The sequence below is a fragment of the Jaculus jaculus genome, chromosome 3 (assembly GCF_020740685.1).
Source record: "Jaculus jaculus isolate mJacJac1 chromosome 3, mJacJac1.mat.Y.cur, whole genome shotgun sequence".
NCBI lineage: Eukaryota > Metazoa > Chordata > Mammalia > Rodentia > Dipodidae > Jaculus > Jaculus jaculus.
The window spans coordinates 105,158,676-105,182,601 of NC_059104.1; the positions used below are offsets into that span (position 1 = coordinate 105,158,676).

General features: G+C 42.1%; 1 protein-coding gene across 2 annotated transcripts; it reads right to left on the minus strand.

Moving 5' to 3' along the window:
• Window positions 1–4,842: 4,842 nt before the first annotated feature.
• Colca2 (colorectal cancer associated 2) lies at window positions 4,843–14,552 on the minus strand. 2 transcript variants are annotated; one of them, XM_045146185.1, is made up of 5 exons: window positions 14,445–14,552; window positions 12,507–12,637; window positions 8,734–8,788; window positions 6,908–7,137; window positions 4,843–5,504 (listed from the first exon to the last, which is right to left on the minus strand). In XM_045146185.1, the coding sequence occupies exons 1-5, from the start codon at window positions 14,449–14,451 to the stop codon at window positions 5,136–5,138; spliced, it is 792 nt and encodes a 263-aa protein (XP_045002120.1). In that variant the 5' UTR covers window positions 14,452–14,552; the 3' UTR covers window positions 4,843–5,135. The 2 variants fall into 2 exon arrangements, with proteins under 2 accessions (XP_045002120.1, XP_045002118.1); XM_045146183.1 differs by lacking the exon at window positions 14,445–14,552 and adding an exon at window positions 13,809–13,937.
• Between the last annotated feature and the right edge of the window lie 9,374 nt (window positions 14,553–23,926).

Genomic DNA, 23,926 nt, shown 5'->3' on the forward strand with positions numbered 1-23,926 from the left:
GCTAGGCCTGGGGATGGCAGAAACGATTACCCACAGGCAGTGTGGTCCTCCATCCATTCTAGCAAGAAAGGATAAAGGCTGGAGAAGATTAGCCAAACTCACTAGAGCCTTAATCCTTCTGTTTGCCTTAGTGTTAAGCATAGGGGACAGGAAGAACACTTTGGCCTTTTCATCTTGGCTGCCAGTGAATACTTAAAACTCTCAGAGTGAAGTTTAAAGGAGCCTTCTGGAGATTCTCATCATCTGTGTCTAGTTCTGCCTCGTAAAGCCAGTGGCATAGTGGACAAGTTGCTCCTGTCAAACTGACATTGGAAGCTGGCTGTGAGCCATAGGGGAAAGGATGTTCATTCTCAAGTTGATCCCTCACTAGGATCCATATATTCCCTAACCCAGGAAATCTGTGGATTTCAGTAATACTAGTAAGTTCTTGTCAAAGTATGACTTAGCCAAGACTTTCTCAATGGGAAGGAGGTGGCGGCTTCTCTAGAAAACACTGAGGCAATCTGTGGTGCTCCAGGTCTAGTCCTGGCAAGGAAAGCTACATGCTCAAATCTGATCTAGATTGCACAGGTTCCTGACCTCAGTGATTTTTGGTGCTTTGTCTTCATGCAAAGCTGTGTTGCAAATTTGCTAGCCTTTTAGCTCCTGTATATTGCCAATGACCTGTGCATAAAGAATGAGGCCAATCACTTGGTGTTTAAAGCACAGGGCCCCTGAGCTCTAAATGATCATTCCCTGGCCACACTAAAATCCAGATCCAAGACTCTGAACCATCCTACTGACCACATCCATATTATTATCTGAAAGAGGAGGAGTGGCAGACCAGGAACCACACTCCAGAGCAGCAACAGCAGTAGTGGGTTGAACTGGGGATTAAATATGTAGGCTTTAAGGATTTGGTAATGATGGTGAGGCCATGTTTATTATGATTTAGTTATTCACAATTCCCATTTTTAGCCTTCATCTGTTTTAGACTGAATAATTACTATTAAAATGCATTATATCAGAGAGAGGTGATTGCACAGTTGGTCAAACACTTGTCTTGCAAGCATGATGGTCTGAGTTTGAGCTCCAGCATGTATGTAAAAGCTTCCAGGCATGGTGGCATGTGCTTATCGTCCCAGCACTTGGAAGACAGAGACAAGAGAATGCTGCGGGCTCTCTGGAAAGCCAGTCCAGTCTAATTGGCAAGCTCTTGGGCAGTGAGAGATTGTCCCAAGAAAAGATGGATGGTATTTGAGGAACAACACCTGAGATTGTTCAATAGCTTCCACATGCATATTAACACATTTTCACTTACATACACATGTGAGCCTACACTCATATGAAAACCTCCCAGCCCACCTGCATTAAAAATGCATTGTATCAACAGGTATGCTCCTCTTCCTCCACTGCTCCATCATTTAAGTTGACTTTATCTACTTACACATGGCTCCCAAATTTTTTATTATAAAGATCTATTTTTATTTATTTATTTATAAGAGACAGAGACAGGGAGAGAGAGAGGGACAGAGAATGGGTTCGCTAAGCCATCTCTCCAGCCTGGCTCCCAAATTTTATTTATAGGTTTAGGCCAGCTGCCAAGTTGTCATGCCCAGGCTATTGTTTGAGGTAATGGTTTCCAAATGTTCACTAGCTTTTGCTTTATCTCATCCCATCTCTCTCAGGTTCCAAGTCATCTCTCTCAGGTTCCAAGAGTTGGCCCCTAATTTAAATTTCCAAAGAACTTGAATATCATGCCTATTGTAACTAAAATTTTCACAGATCTAAATTTTAAAAGGCACCTCTTTTTGAAATCTTTCACTTTCCATTTTGAAGACGAGTGATAAGTCTTACATGGTAAGCATTTAATCAAATTTGATTTATTTATTCATTTAAAGTTCCATTTTATTAAAGCCTCTTTGGTATGTGGAACCATCTAAGATACACTTATAATAAGGCAAAAAGATTATTCTTCCAGGTATAATGCATGGAATGTAAACTGAGACTTTTGGAAGTTCAGACCATAACCCCAGACAAGCTGTGTTGGGCAATGCTCACCTGATTTATAGGTATTGTAACTTCAGGCAAGTTATTTAATCTCTCCAAATTTCAGTTTTATTGTTTACAAAAGGAAGACAATAATAACTTCAACCTTGTGTGATTATTTGTAGATTAAATGAGATGATATCCAAAGCACTTGCCCATAGAAAGAGTATAACCCATTTAAGCTACTAGTATTGTGCTAGTAGGTCCTTTAGCAGAACGATTTAGGCACTGAGTATGCCAGTATTTTTCAAGTGTAGACAAAGGACCAGAAACAAGTTGTGTATATTAAAAACATGTAGATGTCTGGGCCCTGCCCCATACTTCCTGGGTCATGCTTTCTCACAGAAATGTAAGCATCTCATGTTGTCTATGTTTTCTAGGCTGTTCCAGTGCTGCTGACAATGAATTTCTCCAGGTCTTCACTGTAAGTATGGCAGCTAATCTGCAGATGGGGGAGCACAGAGTCCATTACTTAACAATGCTGTTTTTCTTTTTATGTTTTAGAGAGAGTATGAGAGTGAGGGAGAGGGTTTTTTGAGAGAGAGAAAAAGGGAGAAAATTGTCACACTAGGGCCTGAGCCACTGAATCAAGCTCCAGATGCTTGCACCACCTAGTGCACATGTGTGAACTTGCACTTGCACTTGCCTCAACTTTGTGCATCTGGCTTATGTGGGATCTGGAGATTGAACATGGTTCCTTAGGCTGTGCAGGCAAGTGCCTTAAGTGCTAAGCCATCTCTCCAGCCTCGGCCCCTCAATGCCCTTCTTGACCTGTTGGCCTTGATTTTAGAAAAGTCTTAAGAACTTTTTCAAGGTGAAGTGTGTGTGTTCAATGTTGTAATGCAATATCTGCCCTGTCTCATGTTCTTCTAGGAATCCTTTACCATGCAAGATTTAGACAAAAACTACAGAGTATGGGAAGAAAGAACACAAAAATAAGGAGGTCAGAGTATGCTCTGGCAAAGTATTTAGGGGATTGATCAGAAGGTACTGGATTGATGGGGGAGGAAGAGAAAGAGGACAAGGAAGAAGATTAGGAAGAGAAATAGAAAGAGGAGGAGGAATAACAGAAGAAGCAAAAGGAGAAAGAGGAGAATAAGGAATAATGGTAGTAGCATTTAGGAAGGAGTTATGTTCGTGTCAACCACTGGGTAGCTGTGGTTTCTCTGCTCTTCTCTCCTGGGTGCAGCTGCTGGGGAAGGGGTGGAGAGTATGAAGTATCCTTGAACTGTATGAATAGATATTTGTTAACCATAGGCCAGCTTCAATTTAGTTTCAAGCTATTAGAATCTAGTTTTATTGGCACCTCAGAAAGGCAGCAATTGTTCTGTTTCCTTGGCCCAACTATTCCATGAGGCAAGCTAGAACTTGTCCTATTTGTTCAACTCTTACGTAAGTCCCCAGGGCGATGACAGGTAGTATCATATTGAAAGGATTGCTATCTCCTCAGATGGAGAAGTTCACTTGGGTGGCGGTTAGTTAGTTTCTTGCCCTTGCAGGACTCCAGAAGTTCTTATGCTTGGCATCTTGATATCTGGACACTTCTAGGGAGGCTTTATTTGTGATGGGAATGCACCTTGGTTTGCAGTTTGACATCATAGGTCTCTGATCAGACTTTCACAGAGAGTGGCTCAAACGTCTCACCACCAGAGAGTAAGAAGCAGGGCTTTAGGTTTCTTTAGACTCATGCTTGGTTGCTTACTGCTAAGGGAAGCCTGGGAAGGTGACTTTACTTCTCTGAACCCTCATACTTCTTTGTTCTCTCAGTGTTGTCATGATGAATACATGTATGAGAAACCTGCATACAATGTGGTATATAGCAAGGGCTCAGAAAATTATAGCTGTGGTCCAAGAACTGTACTCTGGTTCTAAAAGGTAGAACATAGGAAAGACACTCCAGATTTCACTTCAAGGATTAAATCCTAGGCTTCACATAGCCTCAGCAAACAAGATGTCCTAGCATAGTTTAGCATCACTTAAGTAATTCCTCTGGACCTTGAAGACTAGTTGGACTTCTTTAAATAGATTAATTAGAGGAAGTAAACTCTAAGAGTTTATGTAAACAACATGGCCACTTCTATAAATTAACGGATAACCATGAGTGACAATTTAAGAACCTAAAGCGGAACCCTTGTTTGAATCCTCAGGATCCACATAAGCCAGATGCACAAGGTGGCACATGCATCTGGAGTTCATTTGCAGTGGCTGGAGGTCCTGGTGCACCCATTCTTTCTTTCTCTCTCTACACACACACAGACACACACACACATATTGCATATAATATAATATATATATATATAAATATATGTAATATATGATTATATATATAATATATGTGTGTGTGTGTCAAATAAACCAATAAAAATCCTTAAAAAAACATAGAAGGTAACCACAAATATAAACTTTGGGGCACATCCACTATATGGCAGATGCCAAGGGAAAGAAGATCAATATTTGCCAAGAAAGTTTACAAAACAATAGTATCTCCAGGTTAACACTGCTGTAGGTAAGGTGCACTCATTTGGTCATATTAACATTCCACTGACTAATACCGGATCCAAGAAACTAATGAGTCATCATATCTTTTTCTGATGTTGCTCTACATGTGCATGTTCATTTGGACAAAGTAGATTTTCTCTTTCCACCACTATGGCCCTTTCTACTCTCCACCCCACAGCAGCCAAGGCAATCTTACTACATTCAAGTAATTTAAATTTAATGAATAAGTAAGATGAGACCATTTAAATATAGCTATTGATAATATTGAAATAAAGTAGATACTACTAGTGGAAAGTTAAAAAACCCCACAACTCATCATGTACAAAATTATTTATTAGTTTACAAAAGATATATTTGTTCCTTACACAGAAAAGTAAAACAATGGAAAGTTCTGTACAGACATCTTAACCATGAGCATGTAAAGTAAGAGTGACTTTTAGGACCAGGTTTGAGGACATACGGGTGCCTGTGTTAGTGTCAGCAAGTTGAAAAAGTGACATGTAAACTGCATGGGATATTTTGTCAGTGGGTTGCATATTGCAAAGTGTCATCTAGATGTGGTAGAAAAATAGATATACCTATTCCATGTTCCAAATGATGTGACTCTACTAACTGTAGCAGATGTCACAGCTTGTTTCCTTCTTACAGAAGTTGCTGGTGCAGGCCTCTGAGGGGACAAAGTCTGTACAGTCTGTGCCTGTGTGGGAGAAGTACTCTGCTGCCCTGAGCACATTCAAGTGCTCTGCCTCACAGGATGCACAGTAGCAGACAGAGGGTGTGGCCGGGCCGAAGTACCTGTGCTGGGTGTGTGAGGGCAAGTGGTGGTGGGAATAGTCCTGCGCTGGCCAGTCATGGCTCAGGGTGTCCAGAGGAGGAGAGGTGTAACTCTCTGCATTGTACGAAGGCAGCTGGGCTGGTGAGCAGCTGTAGTCGAAGGAGCCAGAGAGACTGGAGGAATCTGAAGGAGATCCTGGAGTCTAGAGAAATGAAAACCAGGGAACAAAAGAAAGCTTGATAACTTAAGATAGGATCAAAAGAACTGAACAGTGTGGATTTACTAATACACAGAGAGAAAATTAGGGGTAAATAAAAAAAAAAACAAAACGGAACACCCATCTCAAGTCCACAGAGGTAATCTCTTTTGCTGACTACGATTTCTATGACACCACATGCTCCCTATCCCTATTTCCTTTCCAACAATCAATTGCTTTGCTTCACTGACTTCCTTTGTTTTGTTCTTAAGCCACAAAATCCTATGGTGCTTCAGGTCGACTGACACATCAAATCCCCGTGTGGGCCACAGCATAGGCTGCAGGTGGCACCTTGAATATATCTCTACACCATTGATGGTGGAGAATCAGGTAAACGTGCTAAGGGAAAAAGCAGGTCTTCAAAGACCCAGTCTCTGGGCCATACCACAGTGAGAAACCCCACCCTCCCCCCACCACAGTCCTGTCCCCTGAGGAGAAAGGTACTGACTGCCTTCTCTAAAGACAATCTGCAGTTGCTAACTTGGAGGCTGGGCGAGAGCTGGGTGTATGTCCCCCATGAAAACATACAAATTGTGAGGAGCTAATTTCCTGTCCCTTTGGAAATTCATTCTGCTTCTTACAGACACTTAACTAATAGAAATTAGCACTCATATTTCTTTAAAAAATGCAAACCTTAAATTTTTAAACATGTCTTTAAAAATATCAAAATTAGTACCTACTAATAGAAACCATATTCATTTTTAAGCATAACACATTTTTGAACATCTATCTAGAACAGACAACTCAAATTTTTTCTTTCAAAAATTAGGACTTTTATCAATTCTTTTTTTGAGAAAAGGTCTCATTTAGCCCAGGCTAGCCTTGAACTTGCTATGTAGCTAAGACTGGCCTTGTCTCCTGATGTTCTTGCCTCTTCCTCTCAAGTACTGAGGTTACAAGTATGCACCGTAGGACTTCAGCTTTGCTAACCATCTCAGACTCAAAATGTCCTTGTGTTTTCAGCAGACCAAACCAGCCAGTTAGTGGAGCCAATTAAGTAACAAGAGCAGCCCTTATAAGAATGTTTGGCATTGTGCAGATACAGCCTTAATCTCATTTTCAAGAGCTCAAAATCATCAAAATTATTAATTTCCAAATTAGCTGAGATTTTAACTTCACAATGAAAAACACGAGCCTTTCAATAGCGACATGTCGACTTAATTTAATGTGTATTTAAAGGTTTATGCCCTGCAAGGTGCCCACACACTGAGCTTTGAATGCTTCCCTGATTGTTTCCTTGTTGATAGCTTTTGTATGCTTTCTCACGAGATGATGCAAACCCTCCTATAAAGCATCCCTACCCCATAGTAGGCAAAAATCCAGTTACATGAAGGATGCAGATGAATTACCAGGCTCTGATTGAAGCAGAAAGGAGCTGCTTGGAAGTTGTCTGGGAAAAAGTGGGGAACACTTTGTGTGGAGTTGAGCAAAGGTTCTGGAAGTGTCTCTGTCTGAAGGTAGGAATCAAAGATCTGATCCAGGAAGCTTGGATTTTCTTCACAAGAAATACATGTGGAAAATTCTCGGGGTTGAAAATAATTGGATGTGGAAGACACTGGTTCAGGTTCAAAATATAGTTCTAGAAGAGAAAAGAAAAAGACTTTCTTTTGGCTTAAAAATTGCATAATGGATTTGAATAGTTGGATAGTTTGTTCTATATTCTAAACACAGAGGGAAAAGGTGCTTGAAAAATTACAGAAAAGTAAACATGGTGGGAATTTGGACATTTGGTTGGCTTTGTTAGTTCAAGTGCCAGTGAACTGACTTTGATTCATATGGTGGTTGGCTGTCAATATGGTTAGGGCAAAAGCTAAACCATGGTAGCCCAACCTGTATTTGTCAATTAATGATGCCAAGGTCCAGTTCTTGGAATGTAGCAGCACAGACATCCAGCCTCTATCAGCAGTTAAAGTAAACATCTCAGAAGTAACTGATCTGTATGAGGCTTTGAGAAAGTTTCTAATGCTATGCTCTTCAATTAGAGCTATTATTTGTCTAAACTTTTCACTTAGTAACTTAGGGTCATATTTTGAGAAGAGATATAAGTGATAATGCAAGTACTAGAAATGGAAACTCAGAATGTGGAGTAAATATTAATATGACTTATGAAAAATTATAAAATGCAAGCATGTTTTCTTAGTGGTCATGTTAAAATGATAATTCAATAAAACTTGAGGGCTGAAGAGATGGCTTAGTGGTTAAGGCCTTTGCCTGCAAAGCCAAAGGATCCCAGTTCAATTCTCCAAGACCCACTTAAGCCAGATGCACAAGGGGTCACATGGAGTTTGTTTGCAGTGGCTGGGGGCCCAGGTGTGCCCATTCTCATTCTCTTTCTCTCATTCTCTGCCTCTTTCTCTCTTAAATAAATAAATAAAAAATATTTTAAAAGATAATTTATTTATAAAAAATAAAACAGTACAGGACAAAGAAACATACTTTAAAACAATCACTTCTTTTCCACATTAGGATGAAGAGCCCCAGTGTGTGTTAATTACTCTGAAAGACATACAGAAGAGAGGTTTAGGGAGCACCTACATAAGACGACACAGGACACTGGGAAATTTTGGATTTCAAGTTCCTTTCAGGCTGTGTTAAAGAGACACATCTAGTGGGAGCTGTCTTAAGCACAAGCTTCCTTAGATCTGACCTCCTTAAACTCTGAGCTGGTGAGTGGCATAAGATGGAGATATGTAATAGAAGTATTCCTATTGGGTTGGGAAAACTTACACTTACTTGCACTGCTTTTTGGAAAGAGAGAAAGAAAGGTGGTGGAGAGGGAAGCCCCTGTTGGCTAGAAGCTACACAGACATGAGCAAAGGCATTCTTCCAGTGCCTCAGGATGTTCTGTGTTCCATCTAACGAATCACAAGAGTACGAAAAAATCCTGATTTTATAATGAAGCTTAGTTTCTTGAAGATGAGAAACTGAAATAAATTGTAGGGCACAGTCTTCACAAAGACAGGAGGGTATAGACAGTTCAGAAATGCAGATAAAATCTGCCCTTGTTTCTGTGCTGAACTTACATCTGGAGTCACTATGCCTTTTTCACCTTCTGATTGGTTGGATTCCAATTAAATGGTGGTGCCTCTCTTAACCCCCGAGTCAGGCACTGAAAGGCTTCCGAGATGGACTTTTCAAGGTTTTTTGAGGGCATTGTAATGCTCGCTGTACTGACCTGCAGGGGATGGTGCGATGGGGTCTGAATGGTGGATACTGCTGCCTCCGGACAGCTGTCAAAGCAAGAATTTGACCATGAAGCAAAGAGAAGCATTGGAGTTCTGTAGTTCTGTACAGGGAAAGCAGGACAAGATATTTTGATGGGAACTACGTTTTCTTCTGCTCCAAGGTAAGGCACAGTCTTCCTTTTAACAACAGTTGCTTTCCTTAAACACAACTAATGTAATTTATTTAAGATTTGACTTTTGTGTCTGTTTGCCTAGAACTTTTTTCTCATTTTGATTACTTGCTAAGTTTTTAAGTTATTAATTTTGATAAAAACTAATGTAAATAATTCTTGTTATAGACATGTAACAGGTAAAATAAACTCAGTAAACATCCTTTCTATTAAGCTATTTAATTTGCAATTAATAAAGACTAACATTTATTTAACCCATCTTTGAATTAGTCAATAATTTTTCTCAAAGTTTTGGGTTTCTTGGCCCTAGAAATTTATTTCCCTCAAATAAATAAATAATAATGAAACATCATTCCTAAGTTTTAAACACTTGAGTAGCTAGAAAATTCATATGTTCTTATGCTTTATGAGTTTTCAAAAAGAAAAGATTTTCTTAAAGTTGTAGTCAGTGAGTCAGAGCCTATAAACATATAAGCTTATGGCTAGGAAGTATTTAAATTCTTTATAGTTAAAAAAATCTATTTCTTATGAAAGCTGATTTTTTATTACTGTATAAATACTAAAAGTTTCTGAGAATAATCCCTTCAATCCTTTAGATTTAGCAGCTTGTATTTTCCAGTTGAATGGATAATTATATAAACTGAGTAATTAGGATTCTGTTTTCTTTTATTAGAGTTCAGGTGGTGGCTTTAAAGTTTAAAGGGCCAGCTTTGCTCTGGGATTCTGGCTGGGAAGCCGAGCTCACCACACCTCTGTTGGGCTGTAGGGCATACTCACTCCTGCTCCTTGAGCCACTGGGAGCCTTGCACGAACAGCCACTGCTGAAACAGGAGGTGGTGTTAATTTTGAAAATGATCCATGCTGTAATGTCATGAACCAGGAAGCTGGAAGCCTTTACCAACTCCTTATGCAAATATGCGGCTGCAGCTTGAGCTTCAGGACTTGGAAGGAGTGGGGTTTTAAAATCTGCTTCATTGTAGAGCTCACTTTAACCCCCTATTTCTCCCTGGGGACTGGCTTGTTTGCCTGCTTCCCTGTTATCCCGTTGTTCTCTCCCGATGCTATGTTTACAATATCCTGCTTGATATTATCTTTCTAGTCTTAGGTTTACTTTCTACTTTGCTTCAAGAATACAGAGAGTAGCACCTTGCTCTTAGATTTCAAACAGTGCACAAATCCACAATCAACAACTAATAAAAATTACATCAGGGCTATTAAAAAAACAAGTAATAGTCAATAGAGACTACTCTGACTTTAACATAATATAAATTTCTTCATGCTTTGCAATATTTAATACAATTATCTCCTGTGTTTTAATTTCCCCTGTGTTGTCTTTTATCAACTAAACAAATTGGAAATAATCTATTAAACTAGAAAGGTTTACACCAAAGAGCAGGTATAAGTTCTCCTCCAGGATCTTGTCTGTCTGTCATCATTGCCAACCGCCACATACTCCTGCAGTAGTCATATCCCTGATCCTTCCAATGACTCCCAGAAAGGAAATTTACATCTGTCTCTCCTACTAAAGTTCAATGTGTGTTACTCTATGCTTGAAAGGGTAGGGATGAGATAATATTCAAGGAAGTAGAGTGTATTCCAGCAAAACAGAATGTGTTCTTGCAAGGCAATGGCTTAGAAGTCCTGCTTTATTTTCAGGGCTAACCCAGGAAAAAGTCAAGTCAAACTGCTTCAGGGAACAGAACCTGGTCCAATACTAAGTTGAAATGCTTTCCTTTCATTGTCTCCTGTACTCACCTAAAAGTCAACATTGGTCACACCAACTGTAAGGACCCAACAGTAATAGCATTACTTGACCTACATGGGATATCTCTAAATGCAGCTGGAACAGGGTACCAAGTACCAAAGCTCCTTAATTACAGACTATGCTTTGTTACAAACACTATGATCTTTTGTCTTTAAATGCTAGTTCCAGTTTCTTTAGACATGGTTTTATTATATAACATGGATAATTGAGATCATTAGATTCCTTCTTAGTATGGTTGTATCTGAAGGCCAATAAATTTAGAGAGCCAATTTGCAGGAAGGGTTTTATACTGAAAAAACAAAAAGATCATACTCTTTCTACCATTAGCTCTACCATTACTAGCTGTAAATTGTGGTTATCATAGAATAGACTTCTGGTCTATCTTCCTCTGATTTTCATGACTAAATAAACTAATGCAAAGCTTCTGTGAAAGAAAGAACCAAAGTCAGGTATAATAATCCTACTGATTAATATATTTGAGTCTAGTACACTGGAGGCTGAGGAAGGAGAATGTGCATGAGTTTGAGGCCAGCCTGGGCTACTGAGTGAGCTCCAGGTCTTTCTGAGCTATAGTGAGACCCTACCCCCCTACAAATAAAAGGGTGTTTTACTGTTACTTAAAATTCGACAAATGGAGACAACAAACTTCTCCAGCTGTATGTCCCAAATCATAGCAAACATACTTGAACTCTAAATTTTGAGCCAAAGGTATAATAAAAATTAGTGTATAGCTGGTTTGTAATCCTTGGTTGGAATTTTATTTTAGTTGTCTTTCTCAAAAAATAACTACTGGGCATTCAGAGTGTGGAAAATACTCTTCCAAGTGCCTTATATACAAGAAGACATATAACCTGAATAAAATCCTATAATGCTTGATTAAAAGATGTGGAAAACAGGCATACATGATTAATTTGTTGAAAGCTTTGTGTTTTGGTGTTGTTGAGAACTAATCCCAGTTCCTCTGGTCCAGAAATTTGTTTCATCACCCTATCTAAAGCTGCATCCTTCTATTTCATGAGCTCTATCCTCAAAGGCCAATTTGATGAAGTCAGACATGGTACAAAAGCACTACCAGGCACTAAAGTTGTTGTGGAACAGATGCCCACAGGCTTAGGAAGGGATGGATACTAACATAGGCCATCACAGGGCCAGCTGACTGACCACACCCTCGTACCTACTCTTACTAGAAGCAATTGTGCCATGTATTGAGGGCTATTTGCAATGATCTTCTTTCTTGGTGGATGACCACACCAAATTTATTTGGTTCTACTGTTGCCCCAAGCACTCCTGGCAGCACTTAACTGCTTCAGGAAGCTAGATACAAAGTGTCAGGTGCATTATGATTGCCCACATCAATTTTGTAATGATCTGGAACTATGGGAGGCTTTAGTACATCTTATGGAAATAGCTCTATGTGTATTCCAGAGACATGACCCTTTACTGCTGAGGAATTTCAGTGGCTATACTGATAGACTTTGGAGGCTGGGTCCTAGAGAAACAAGGGACAAGGGAAAGAGCTCCCCTAAATCAGGTAGACTTCAACAAAAGATTTTCTATGAGTATGTTGGAGTGGTATCTGTGCCATTTTCACATCATAGTAACAACCTACTTACCTGCTGGCTGGCTGTCTCCCCACAGAAGACTCACAAGCTTTCTACACTCAACTACGACCAGTGAGGAACGGGCTCCCCCAGATCCTGAGCGCAACATGTTTTTGTGGCTGTGATGACCTGGGGTGAAGCTTGGAACAGAAGTTGTAAGAACACCTTAGGAAGGCGTGGCCTGTGTGTGTGACCTGCCCATCCTCAGAGTGCTGAATGAAGCCTACCATAGACTGGGGGGTGAGCGAGGGATTCATGCTTCCCGTTGCCCCTGAGGCAGCCTGGTGGGCCCTTCTTTGCTGCAGCAGCTCTTTCACTGTGATCTTCACCCGGACACCTTGATACACCTTGGGTTTTTCTGGGAGAAAGGCAAGTCAATCAGTGGTCAAGCCAAAGGTTGGATGTCAGGTCATGGAGAGGGCTCTGTTTATAAAGCTGTGCCACCCAAGACCAACTTTCTAGGGTTGGAGAGTACAAAGAGAATGCTACAAGATGCCTTTCTAAAGCACCCACGTGTCTCAAACTTGAAAGGATGGAAAGAAGTCGAATTTTTAGGGAACAAAACCTGTGTAAATCTGTGTAGCCATTCACTCCCCGACCTCCGTCCCTGTCTAATCCCTAGTACTGTATACAGGTTGCACACAGGTTTGTTTTGCTCAGGATGTGGAGGCAAGTCAGAAAAGTCCACCACTTTGGCTAAGATAGGGCGATCTGGGGTTCTGGGTTCAGTCTGCAGTCCCTGGGAGTGCATTATGGGCCTGGGACACTCTCAACTGGATAGCAGCAGACTTCACCCACCCTGCCAAGATGGGAAGGCTACACCTCTATGTGCCCTAGGTCTGGAAGCCAGCTCTGGGGCAATGGGTCAGTCTGACCCTAGTGAGGGACCTGACCCTACAAAAAGTGCCAAGTCTAGGGAACCCCCTTCAGTGCCTCTCTTCCTTCTACAGTCTCCCCCTCGCCCTTTCCCTCCATTTTTCTGGTTCTCCGTCTTTCCTCCTTCCTCCTTCAGCCCGGCTCTCTCGTTCTTCATCTCTCTCCTCAACCCCTCCCTTTCAAGTGCAGACTTTTCTAGGTGCATTGGGGCTCTGGGGCGAGTCCTCGCAGCAACAGCTGGGGGAAAAACCGTTCCGAGGCTCCCGAGGACCGCGCAATCGCCGGGAGGCCGCCCTCCGGAAGGGGCCGCCCCTGAGCTGGCGGGGCCGGGCCGGATGGCCCCGGAGGCCCGCGAAGGCCCGGCTTGCTCCGCGGGGGTCCGCGGAGAGGATCCCGTGCGAGCTAGGAACGGGGCTGGCCACGAGCCTGAGGCTCGTCACAGCGCAGTGAGTAGCTCGTGCTGGCTGCCAGGCCGGGCGGGGCTCGGTCCCACGAGCTTTCCAAGTGGGGTTGGCCGCAGGAGTCCCGGCAGTCTCCTGCCCTGACCTCGACCCTGGAGCGCCGAGTGCGCGGGGGAGTCGCGCGGGGAGGGGCCAGGCGCTGTGGCCGGGGCCCGGGCGTCAGACCACAGGGTCAGGGTGCCAGCGCCTCACCTGGACGTTGCGGGGACCGCAGTTTGGACATCGGAGAGCCCCCTACACCAGGCCAGATCCCCAGAGCCAGGGGTCTTTCTAACCAACAGGGCTGCGCATTGCTTCGCCCAGACCCTGGCAATCTGGCGTCCTGCCGCAGCGCCCGGGCGCCGCGACCTCTCCACTTCAGTTTCCATCCCTCCCATCCCCACCTCCCCGCTCGGGTCCGGCCTCCTGGGGCCGCGGACGCGCCTTGGGGTCCTCACGGAGACCTTCCCGCCGAGCTCCCCGAGCCCAGACGCCCGGCTCGCGCCCGGGTCTCGCAGTGAGCCTCTAGCTCCCCCGCGCCGCCGCTGCTGGGCGCGCAAGCTCGGCGCCGCCTGCCCCCAGGGCTTGCTGGAAAAGGCAGAGGGCGAAACCTGGGCCTGGGTACGCAGACGTCCCTAGCGACCCACTGGGCATTTGCCTGGGGGAGCAGGCCCCCAGAGGGAGCAGCCACAGCGGGCCAGCTCCCTCTCCCGGGTCCAAACCCAGCCCTGATTGTACAGCCCTGACTTTGCGCCTCTCTGTTGTATGCAGGTAAAGCTGTGAAAACACAACCGGATTGAAACGCCCCTGGCCCACATGACCCGACCCCTGGAGAAGCAGCTAAATTACCAGACATCGTGGTCAGCAGGAGTTGGATCCGAGGAGGCTGGACGCTGCAGCTGCAGGGACTCAGCACCTAGAAGGTCTCCTGTGCAGGGAGAAAGGCAGAGATGCGACATTTTTAAAGTTTCACAAAGCATCAGGCTGCACCCAGGTCCCTGGAGCAGGAGACACACAGAATTAATGTTTTATACCTTCGGGTATAGGTTTGAGTTTTTCCCCCCTCATGCCAAGTATTTAAAACCTCTAGAAACCCATGATTTGACAATCAATGATTGCGCGATACTTTCAATTTGAATATTCAAAGGCTTAACAAAATGGACTATCTTCTGCAGAAATCCTGCACATGGGCATCCCAGAGAGAGTCCAGAGAAACAGGGAGTGAGACCTCTTTGGGCTCTGAACCTTCCTTTTCTCCCATTTTGAGCATTTTATCCACCTTCCCACAGACAGAGCAGGTGTCCTCAAAGATGCCCTGTATTTCTTCCTCCAAGGTAGCCCAGAAATTTCCAGTGACTCAGGCTGCTCTCCATACCCTCCCTGAGCCACACTGTCCAGCCAGACTATTCTCATATGCCAATTCTCATTTTTAAGGGTAAATCTCAGGTTTTGGGGAGTGAATATGGCAGCAGGTGGGTGTGGCATGGCACAGGGTCACTTGCGGCCTAGGTTGCAGGCCAAAGGCCAGCAGAGGCCTGCGCTCTGCACTTCGCATCCCTCTGACCCTGCCCTGGCCGCCTGTGGGCTTCCATCCCCTTTATATCCTCCCTTCTCCTGAGTCCCAAACACGGAGGGCTTCAGCCTCCAGTGCCTGCTCCTTAAGCCCCTTATTCCTCCGCAGGGTTAGATGCCTGTGGGCTTTGTCCATCAGAGTTTTTCTAGGCTGGCATTCCATCACTGTACTGTGACTTTTCCTGTTCTCCTGTCTTTCTCCCATGTGGAACCACTCCTGCATTCATGCTTCACACGTTTTAGCTGAAAGGGTGTGGATTTGTTTTGAAGGCTTCTCACTTTTAGGGGAGAGTTGGGTTGAATTTGGGGCGTCAGACCACAGGGTCAGGGTGCCAGGGTCCCTGGTCCAGGTCACAACCGCTCACAAGTGCCTTGGGCTTGTGCTGATACATCTCCAAGCACTGGCCGGCCCCTCTCTGGCCTGTGATTTGGGAGTGGTAGAGACAGGCCTGGGTGCATGCCAGACAAAGTCGTCTTTATCTTCTAAGAGAAGGGGGCAACACTTGAAGACAGACAGGGAGTTGTTTTTTTTTTTTTTTTTTTTTTTTTTTTCAAATAACCAGGATGGTCCCAGAAATACCAACCAGAGAATCTGATAAGTCTGTTTAATCCCTGCATTCTCTGGGCAAGGCAGGGCAGTGTGTGTATGTGGAGGGTGGGGGGAGAGGCGGGACTAAAAAACCTTTAGCCTCAAAGGCCTTTGGAAAAAAAAATACTCAAAGCCCTTAAATGTGTCAGATGCAGGATCCAACAACTCAAATAAATAGTTGCTCCGAGAATATCTAGGCCAAAATAGGAATTTCTAGGCTGGTGTAGCCACATCTTGGGGAGAGGATCAGGGCTGGGGACACTTGAAGTGGCACCTGGCAGAGGAGGGCAGTGTACTTGTTCTCAGTCCAGCTGGAACTCATCATCTATTGGAGCCAATTTCTCCCAAGCCTGGGCTAGGACCAGAATTGAGTAGAATGACAATGGGATTTTAGAGAGGTCCCTCTCTCTGGCACTACTCCCCTGCCCTTTGTTAAGCTTGGGCGCTGCTTGGAATTAGTAGTCTGTGTCCTTGTAGCTTCTTGCATTGCTTCTGTTTTACCCTTTTCCCTTTTAGCTTGTTTTAAGAAAGCTTTCTTTGTCCTTTTGGCTTTTTAATTAATTTTTCCCATACACATGCTGTTCTCATCACTTTCCTTCATTTCCTATTGGCATTATTATTTTCTCCTTTTTTCCCTATGTGTCTCTATTTTCCTATTTCTGGAGTGCTGTCTAATTCTTTCAGGCCAAATCATGTTCAATTCTCTGCTCACCTGGCCATGCCCTGATGCTACTGTGTTTACTTGGTAATATTATGGCTGGAGCTTGGTGCTGAAGCCTGGGTACTCTGGGGAAGGCAAGCCAATATGAAAGATGGAAGGTTCTTGGAAGGCCTTGTGTCTCAGGGAAAGCAAAATAATAATAATAAATAATAATAATAATAATAATAATAATAAATAATAATAAAAAAAAATTAAAAAAACCTGTTCTCCCCCCCCCACCTCAAACCTCTGTGTGAACCATGCCAAAAGTCCTGGGGCATCTGGTTTGGTGTTGTTGTTGGGATGGGTGGTCAAATGTCACTGTTGTCCCATAACTTCCCCAGACCTGAGCCCCATTTTGAGAAATAAGCCTTTCCTTACTCTATATTGGTGGTTAGCCCAACACGAATGAGTTTTGGTTCTTGTTACTTATAACTATAAAACCCCATCAAAGGCATTTAAGAGCAGAAAGTCATGCTTGCGTAGCAAGGGATGGTCTTTTCTCAGTGAATCCTGTAGTCTTCCTTGCAGATTTGCATGTGTGGTGATGCCTAGAGCAGCCAGCCATTTCTATCTGGTACCACAGATGCCCATAAAGCCTCACAGGAGACTTTATTTTGTTTTCTTTATCTTTTACAGTGTCAGAATGGAATTTAGGGTCTCATGCATGCTGAGTAAGCACTGTACAACTGCAGTACATTCCTAACCCCACGGGAGACTTTATATTTCTCATCTGTTGTTTATTGGATGCTAGGTAATGTGCTGCATAATGTCCCCATTTCACAGAAGAGGAAAGAGGGATGGGCAGCTTGCCAGGATTAGCAAGCACATTGCTAAGCCCAACTCTAAAACCCCCACTCTTGTCTATCATTGGTGTCATTTTGATCTTTTAGAGCAGAAGCTCTTAAATTTTTAAGTCTTCAGTCCACAATAAGAAATTCTATCTACATGTTCACATATATTTGCAGCAATATTTGCCCTTATAGAACAAACTATTCATGAAACAATGTATTCCTGTATGTATAAAGCACTCCAAAGCCTCATAGCCTAACCCATTTTGATTCATTTATGAGAAATAGGTGGTGATTGGGAATCATTAATGGTAGTCCAATAATGGGTTGTCACTAGCATTAGAAAAATGCCACTGTTGGGCTATAGAGATGGCTTAGCAGTTAAGGCACTTGCCTGTGAAGACTAAGGACCCAGGTTTGATTCCCCAGTACCCGGGTAAGCCAGATGTACAAGGCAACATGTGTCTGGAGTTTGTTTGCAGTGGCTGGAGGCACTAGTGTGCATGTTCACCATTTGCCTTGTTCTTTCTGTCTCAAAAATAAATAAATATTTTTTAACAATTTATTTTAAAAATTACCAGGTTATACAAATGCATCTCTCACTGTTGTACTATGCAATCTGTTTTATAATCTAGGTGTCTAAGGTTCCCAAAGTGCAGTATACTGATGTGACAATATTCTAAAAATATAGAATTGTGAAAAAGAAGCCAGCTGGAAGTTAGGACAAGCTGTTCATTATGCCAACTACAGTTTGTGGTTCTCAGACTGGTATCTTCTTGACAGGGGCATTGTAATCTACCTCTAGAATGTCCACCTTTAATCCCAATGATCCCTTTGGGGTTTCAGTGAAAAATCAAAAGGCAGAGAGAGAGAGAGAGAGAGGGTAAGAGAAAGAGAGGCATATACACATATTCATGTGTAGGTCAGAAAACAATGTTGGATGCCATTCCTCAGGAACATCATTCATTTATTTAAGACAGGGTCTGTCATTAGCCTGGTGCTTGTCAATTAGGATAGATTGACTGGCATTGAGCCCCAGGGATCTCTACCTTCATGGTAATGGGATGACACATGCATGCCACCATTTCTGGCAGTTCATTCATTCATTTATCAATCATGTGCTAATTTTCTGGACTGAAGAAGCTGCATGCCTGCTTTTGACCCAGGTCTTTTCATTTTGTAAACACTCTCTCAGTTTCTCCAGTTCTTCATAAATCTTTCCAGGTCTCTGATTAAACTTGCTACCAAGCTCAGTAATCCTTAAGTTTGTTCCTGATGTTGTAAAGTCAGTCAGCAACATCTGGAGTGAGTAGAATAGAATAGATGTTTTAAAACATGTTAAGTGGAATATTATAACAGAAAATTATCAGTCTTTTTAATGAAAATTATCCTACAGAACATTATGGTTTTTGTCCCTAAAGTAGGTCTGATTAAACTTAGACACATGTATATTAAAAGGCTTTCAGGATAAGGAAAAGGTGTTGCTTATTCCTTCACATTTCATTACAACCCTACATTCTCTTTAGTAATGCAAAGTTCTTTTGTTACTTTGACTTTAGGACATTGTTACCAAACCTTGTGGGGACTATCAAGTTCCAAAAAGTTGAATATGGGGAACAAAATAAATACAGGCCACTATGATAAACGTTTTGGTCCATTTCAAAATGATAATCAAACTATTATATGGAAATTATTTAATAGTTTGTGCCTACTCAGTTTCTCATCATAGTACATATTCAGAATTTTAACTTTCTTTAAGAAGTTTTCTTGAGGAACATGCATTTGATCATTTAAATAAGGAAATTCCATCATGAACTGCTTTTAGTGGGGTAGTTCAGTCTTAACAAAGGTTTACCGAGCACCTATAAGATGCTGGCCCCTGAGCCAAGTGCTAGGGACAAAGAAGTAAACCTTTCTGGACCCCTTCCCTTGAGTCTCTTTAGCTAGAGACTTGCTCTTTATCTAGAGTGTATTATTTTGCATTTGACTTCTCTATGGCCAGTGGTTAGTGACTGTGGCATGGAAGATGAGCAACGTAATAATTTGAATGAAATGCTTTTATTATTATTTATTTGCAAGCACAGAAGAGAAAGAGAAGAGAAGAGAAGAGAGGAGGAGAGAGAGAGAGAGAGAGAGAGAGAGAGGGAGAGGGAGAGGGAGAGGGAGAGGGAGAGAGAGGGAGAGGGAGAGGGAGAGAGAGAGAGGGAGAGGGAGAGAAAGAGGAAGGAAGGGAGAGAGAGAGAGAGAGAGAGAGAGAGAGGGAATGGGCATACTAATCAAGGCCTTCTGCCACTACAAATAAACTACAGATGCAAGCACAACATTGTGTATCTGCCTTTACATGGATACTAGGGAATTGAATCCAGGTCATTAGGCCTTTCAGGCAAATGCCTTGACTGCTAAGCCATTGCTCCAACTCATAAATAAAATACTTTTAACAGAACCTAATAGCTATTGGTATGTGGTACATAGAATCCCTATAATATCACTATGATTTAAATCTTGGTTGTCTGTTACTACTTTAGTACTTTAAATATAAGTATGGATCACAAAGATACTGTTCTTTGTGTAGATAACAGATCTATATGCATTATATATATATATGTGTAATGATGTTGAGGTCAGTAATTCTTTTTCCTTTGAGAATTTCTTTTTAAAATATTTTATTTTTAGGGCTGGAGAGATGGCTTAGTGGTTAAGTGCTTGCCTGTGAAGCCTAAAGACCCCAGTTCGAGGCTTGATTCCCCAGGTCCCACATTAGCCAGATGCACAATGGGTCGCGCACATCTGTTTGCAGCAGCTGGAGGCCCTGGCATGCCCATTCTCTCTCTATCTGCCCCTTTCTCTCTCTCTCTCTCTGTCACTCTAAAACAAATACATAAATAAAAATGAACAAAAAATTAAAAAATATTTTATTTTTATTTATTTATTTGAGAAAGAGAGACCTCTTGCCATTGCAAACAAACTCCAGATGCATGTGCCACCATGTGAATCTGGCTTTTGTGGGTACTGGGCAATAGAATCTGGATCCTTAGGCTTTACAGGCAAGCACCTTAACCACCAAGCCATCTCTCTAGCCCTGAGAATTTTTTTCTAGACCATTTTAGTCTTCTTTCTCTACCACAATAGTACCAGGCTATTGTATTATTAGCCGAGCTGTGGCAAGTCATCATGACCATTTAAAAAGTGTACATTAAATAAACACAGTAAAGATGTGGTTTTATTCTCTCGTTCTTTGAGGTTTGAATAACATTGTAAGAGAAACACAAACACTTTCAATGACATGTGGTGTCTTTTCCAGTGATTCATGGAATGATTGTCAATATAACATTTTCTACATGGACAAATTTCAAATTTCACTTTTGGCTTCTTTTTTGTGTTTTCTTAAGTAGCTTGAACTTGGCACCACTATCTTTGTCTGTTTTAAATATTTAAAATGTCCTGAATCCTAGCAGGACCTGAAAGAGATGGAATTCTGAGTCTGAGCTCATTAATTTTCTCTGGCTCTTCAGAGAGAGAGAGAGAGAGAGAGAGAGAGAGAGAGAGAGAGAGAGAGAGAGAGGGAGGGAGAGAGAGAGAGGGAGAGAGAGGGAGGGAGAGAGCGAGCGAGAGGGAGCGCACGAGCAAGTAAGAGAGAGCTGTGAGTCACAAAATAGCAGGTTTAAGGAAGGAAGGGGAGAGAATAATGCATTGTTATATGTCATTCTTGTTTACCCAACGGTGTGGGTGCTCTTCACAAGCAGAAGAAAATTTGGAGTACTGGAATAGTAAATAGGATAGGGAAATGTAATTATTTTCTCCATTATAATTTTGTTGTTGACAAAACACTTGGGGCTGAAGGAATATCTCAGTGGTTAAAGGTGCTTGCTTGCCAAGCCTAACAGCCTGGGTTCAATTCCCCAGGGCCCATGTAAAGCCAGATGCACAAAGTGGTGTATGTTTTGCAGTGGCAGAAGGTCCTTGTGTGCCCATTCTCTCTCTCTCTGCCTCTTTCTCTCAAATAAATAAACATATTAAAAATGAAACATTCTAAGAACAACAAAACAGGACCAAATTAACATATATGAAATACAGAAATACATTGTCAAGCAGACTCTTAAAAATCATCAGAAGGAAAGATCAATCTGTAAAACGCTGCTTCACAAGTATGTGTACTTGAGTTCCATGCTGGGCATGGTGGGGCATACTTATAATCCCAGTGCAGGGATGAGGTTGAAAACAGGAGGCTCCCCAGGGCTTGCTGGCTAGCTAGCCTAGTCTAATTAGTGAGCTCCAGGTCAATGAGAGACCTTGTTTTAGAAAAAGGTGGACAATGTTCCTGAGGAATTGGCTTCCATAAACACATGCATATACACACGCATTGTACATCTGCACACCTGGGCCCACATACATGAACATGCATACACACAGAAAATCTTTTGCCATTTGGAATATATTAGCTTTATTTCTAGTCATAATCTGCTTTATATTTGGTAGCTGAAGTGGATAGTAAGTGAAGTGTGGGCCTGTGTTTGTCTCCTTTTATTAATAGGTTAAGAAAGGGGTTAGATACTTTAAGAAGACAGTACATGATATACCTGCATGAAAATGGTCTGTGTAATAAAATGTAAGTGAAGAATGTGGACATCTTTGCACTCTCTGGGCTTTCCTTTGTTCTGTGGTCTGGCTGCTGGGCTCTACTCATTTGTCTACTAATGTATCTTTAGGTTATGAGTTGAATGAACATAATGTATGAAATGGTCAATACACAGAAAGTTAGACAAGCATATTTAATACTTAGCATTAAAGCCAAGAAAAATGAAAAGTTATGTGGGCTTATATTTCTGTATTATTTATACAAACGATATTGTCTTGTTGCTACTTAGTAATGGATGGTGAGTAGTGGGTGAGTATAGTTATTAAAAATTTAAACAACCAATCAAGAAACATAACTGAGGCTCTCATAAGGACTCTAAATCTACAGAGGTTCAGATCTCTTCTTTATTATGTGAGGGCTGCTTCCCAGGTGTGAGAAACAACTGGATAACAGATGAGTCTTTTACAGCTATTGGAAACCAGGATTGAGGTCTTAACAGACTTAAGAAAGAACATCTCTTCACCCCCACAATGGACCACCTTTCAATGGAAGCACACATTAAGAAGAATGTCTCAGGTCAGGCTGACTTCATTTCCTTTGAGTACAAACCCAGTAGTGGGATTTCTAGGTCATGTAGCAGCTCTTTTTCTATGTTTTTGAAGAATTTGTACTCTTCAAGAGCATCTCCACATGTTTCTGTGATCTATTCACAATGACTAAGATGCAGAATCGATCTAAGTATGAGTAGAGGAGTGAATAAAGAAAATAATGTGTGTGTGTGTGTGTGTGCGTGCACACACACACACACACATACACACACTCACACATGTAATACTATTCAGCTATAAAAAATTCCTGTCATTTGTAACAGTGTAGGCAGACCCCAGGACATATGTTAAGTGAAATAAATTAGGTACATAAAGACAAGTGCTGCAGGATTTCACTCATGTATGGAACATATAAAGCATCATTCTCATGGAAAGAGAGTAGAAAAATGGTTACTGGGGACCGGTGAAGGGAGGGTGGCTTTAGAATTTGGTCAGTGGATATAAAGTTATAGTCAGGGTTAGTAAGTTCTGGTGTGCCCTTGTTCAGAGGGACGGCCATCATTAATAATAGCATTTTGTTTCTAAAAAAGCTAGACAAGATGATCCTTTTAATTATAATACTTTTTTGCATATGGATGTGTGTAGAGTATGTGTGTTGTGTATGTATGTGCATGTATGTGTAGGTGTGTTCTCCCATGTGCAGGCATGCAGAGGCCAGAGGAGAGTGAAAGTGTTCTTCTTACTCATCTAGCAGTTTCTTTCCTTCAGACAAGGTCTCTGTCTTAACACAGAGCTGCTGTCCTTCCATGAACACCAGCTATTCCCTGGTCTGACATCTGCACCCCTTGTAAACTGGAGTTATAGATGTGCGTGGCCACACCCAACTTTTCACATGGATTCTGGGGAGTCTAACTTGGAAGTTCCCAACTTGAGAGGCCCTCATGCTTAAGCAGCAAGTGCTTTTAACTTCTGAGCTATCTCCCCAGCTCCTTAATTATAAAGAGAGTATTTTTATTATTTTACTACCAGAAAGGATAAATGGTGGAGATCAGGGACATGCTAATTATCATGATTTGATCATTCTGTAATATTTGTATATATTGAAACATCATCCTGTATTCCCATAGATGGGTACAATTATCATATGCAGTGAAATGTGAGAGAAGGAAAACAGATATCAAGCTGCCAAAAAGGAGCTACAGAGAGAGAGAGAGAGAGAGAGAGAGAGAGTGAGAGAGAGAGATATGAAGCCAGCAGGGGAGTCAGAGAATGTCACCCAATAGCCACTAATGCCCATTCTTCACTCTCTAGCCCAGCATTTGTTGGCACTCCATACATTAAGAGCAGTTTGCTGAACCAGGAAATGCCCCCAGAGTACTAAAGAAGGTGAAACATACTATATTCTGTTCCAAGTGTGAATTAACCCTCATACTTGAATTTCTGGGCCTCTTCCTAGCTGAATTAGAATATGAAATAAGAGCAGAGGCCATGATAAAGACTGTTTTGGTGGACTTCCCAAAGGGAAGCTTTGGGCATCCAGGTAGAAAATGAGAAT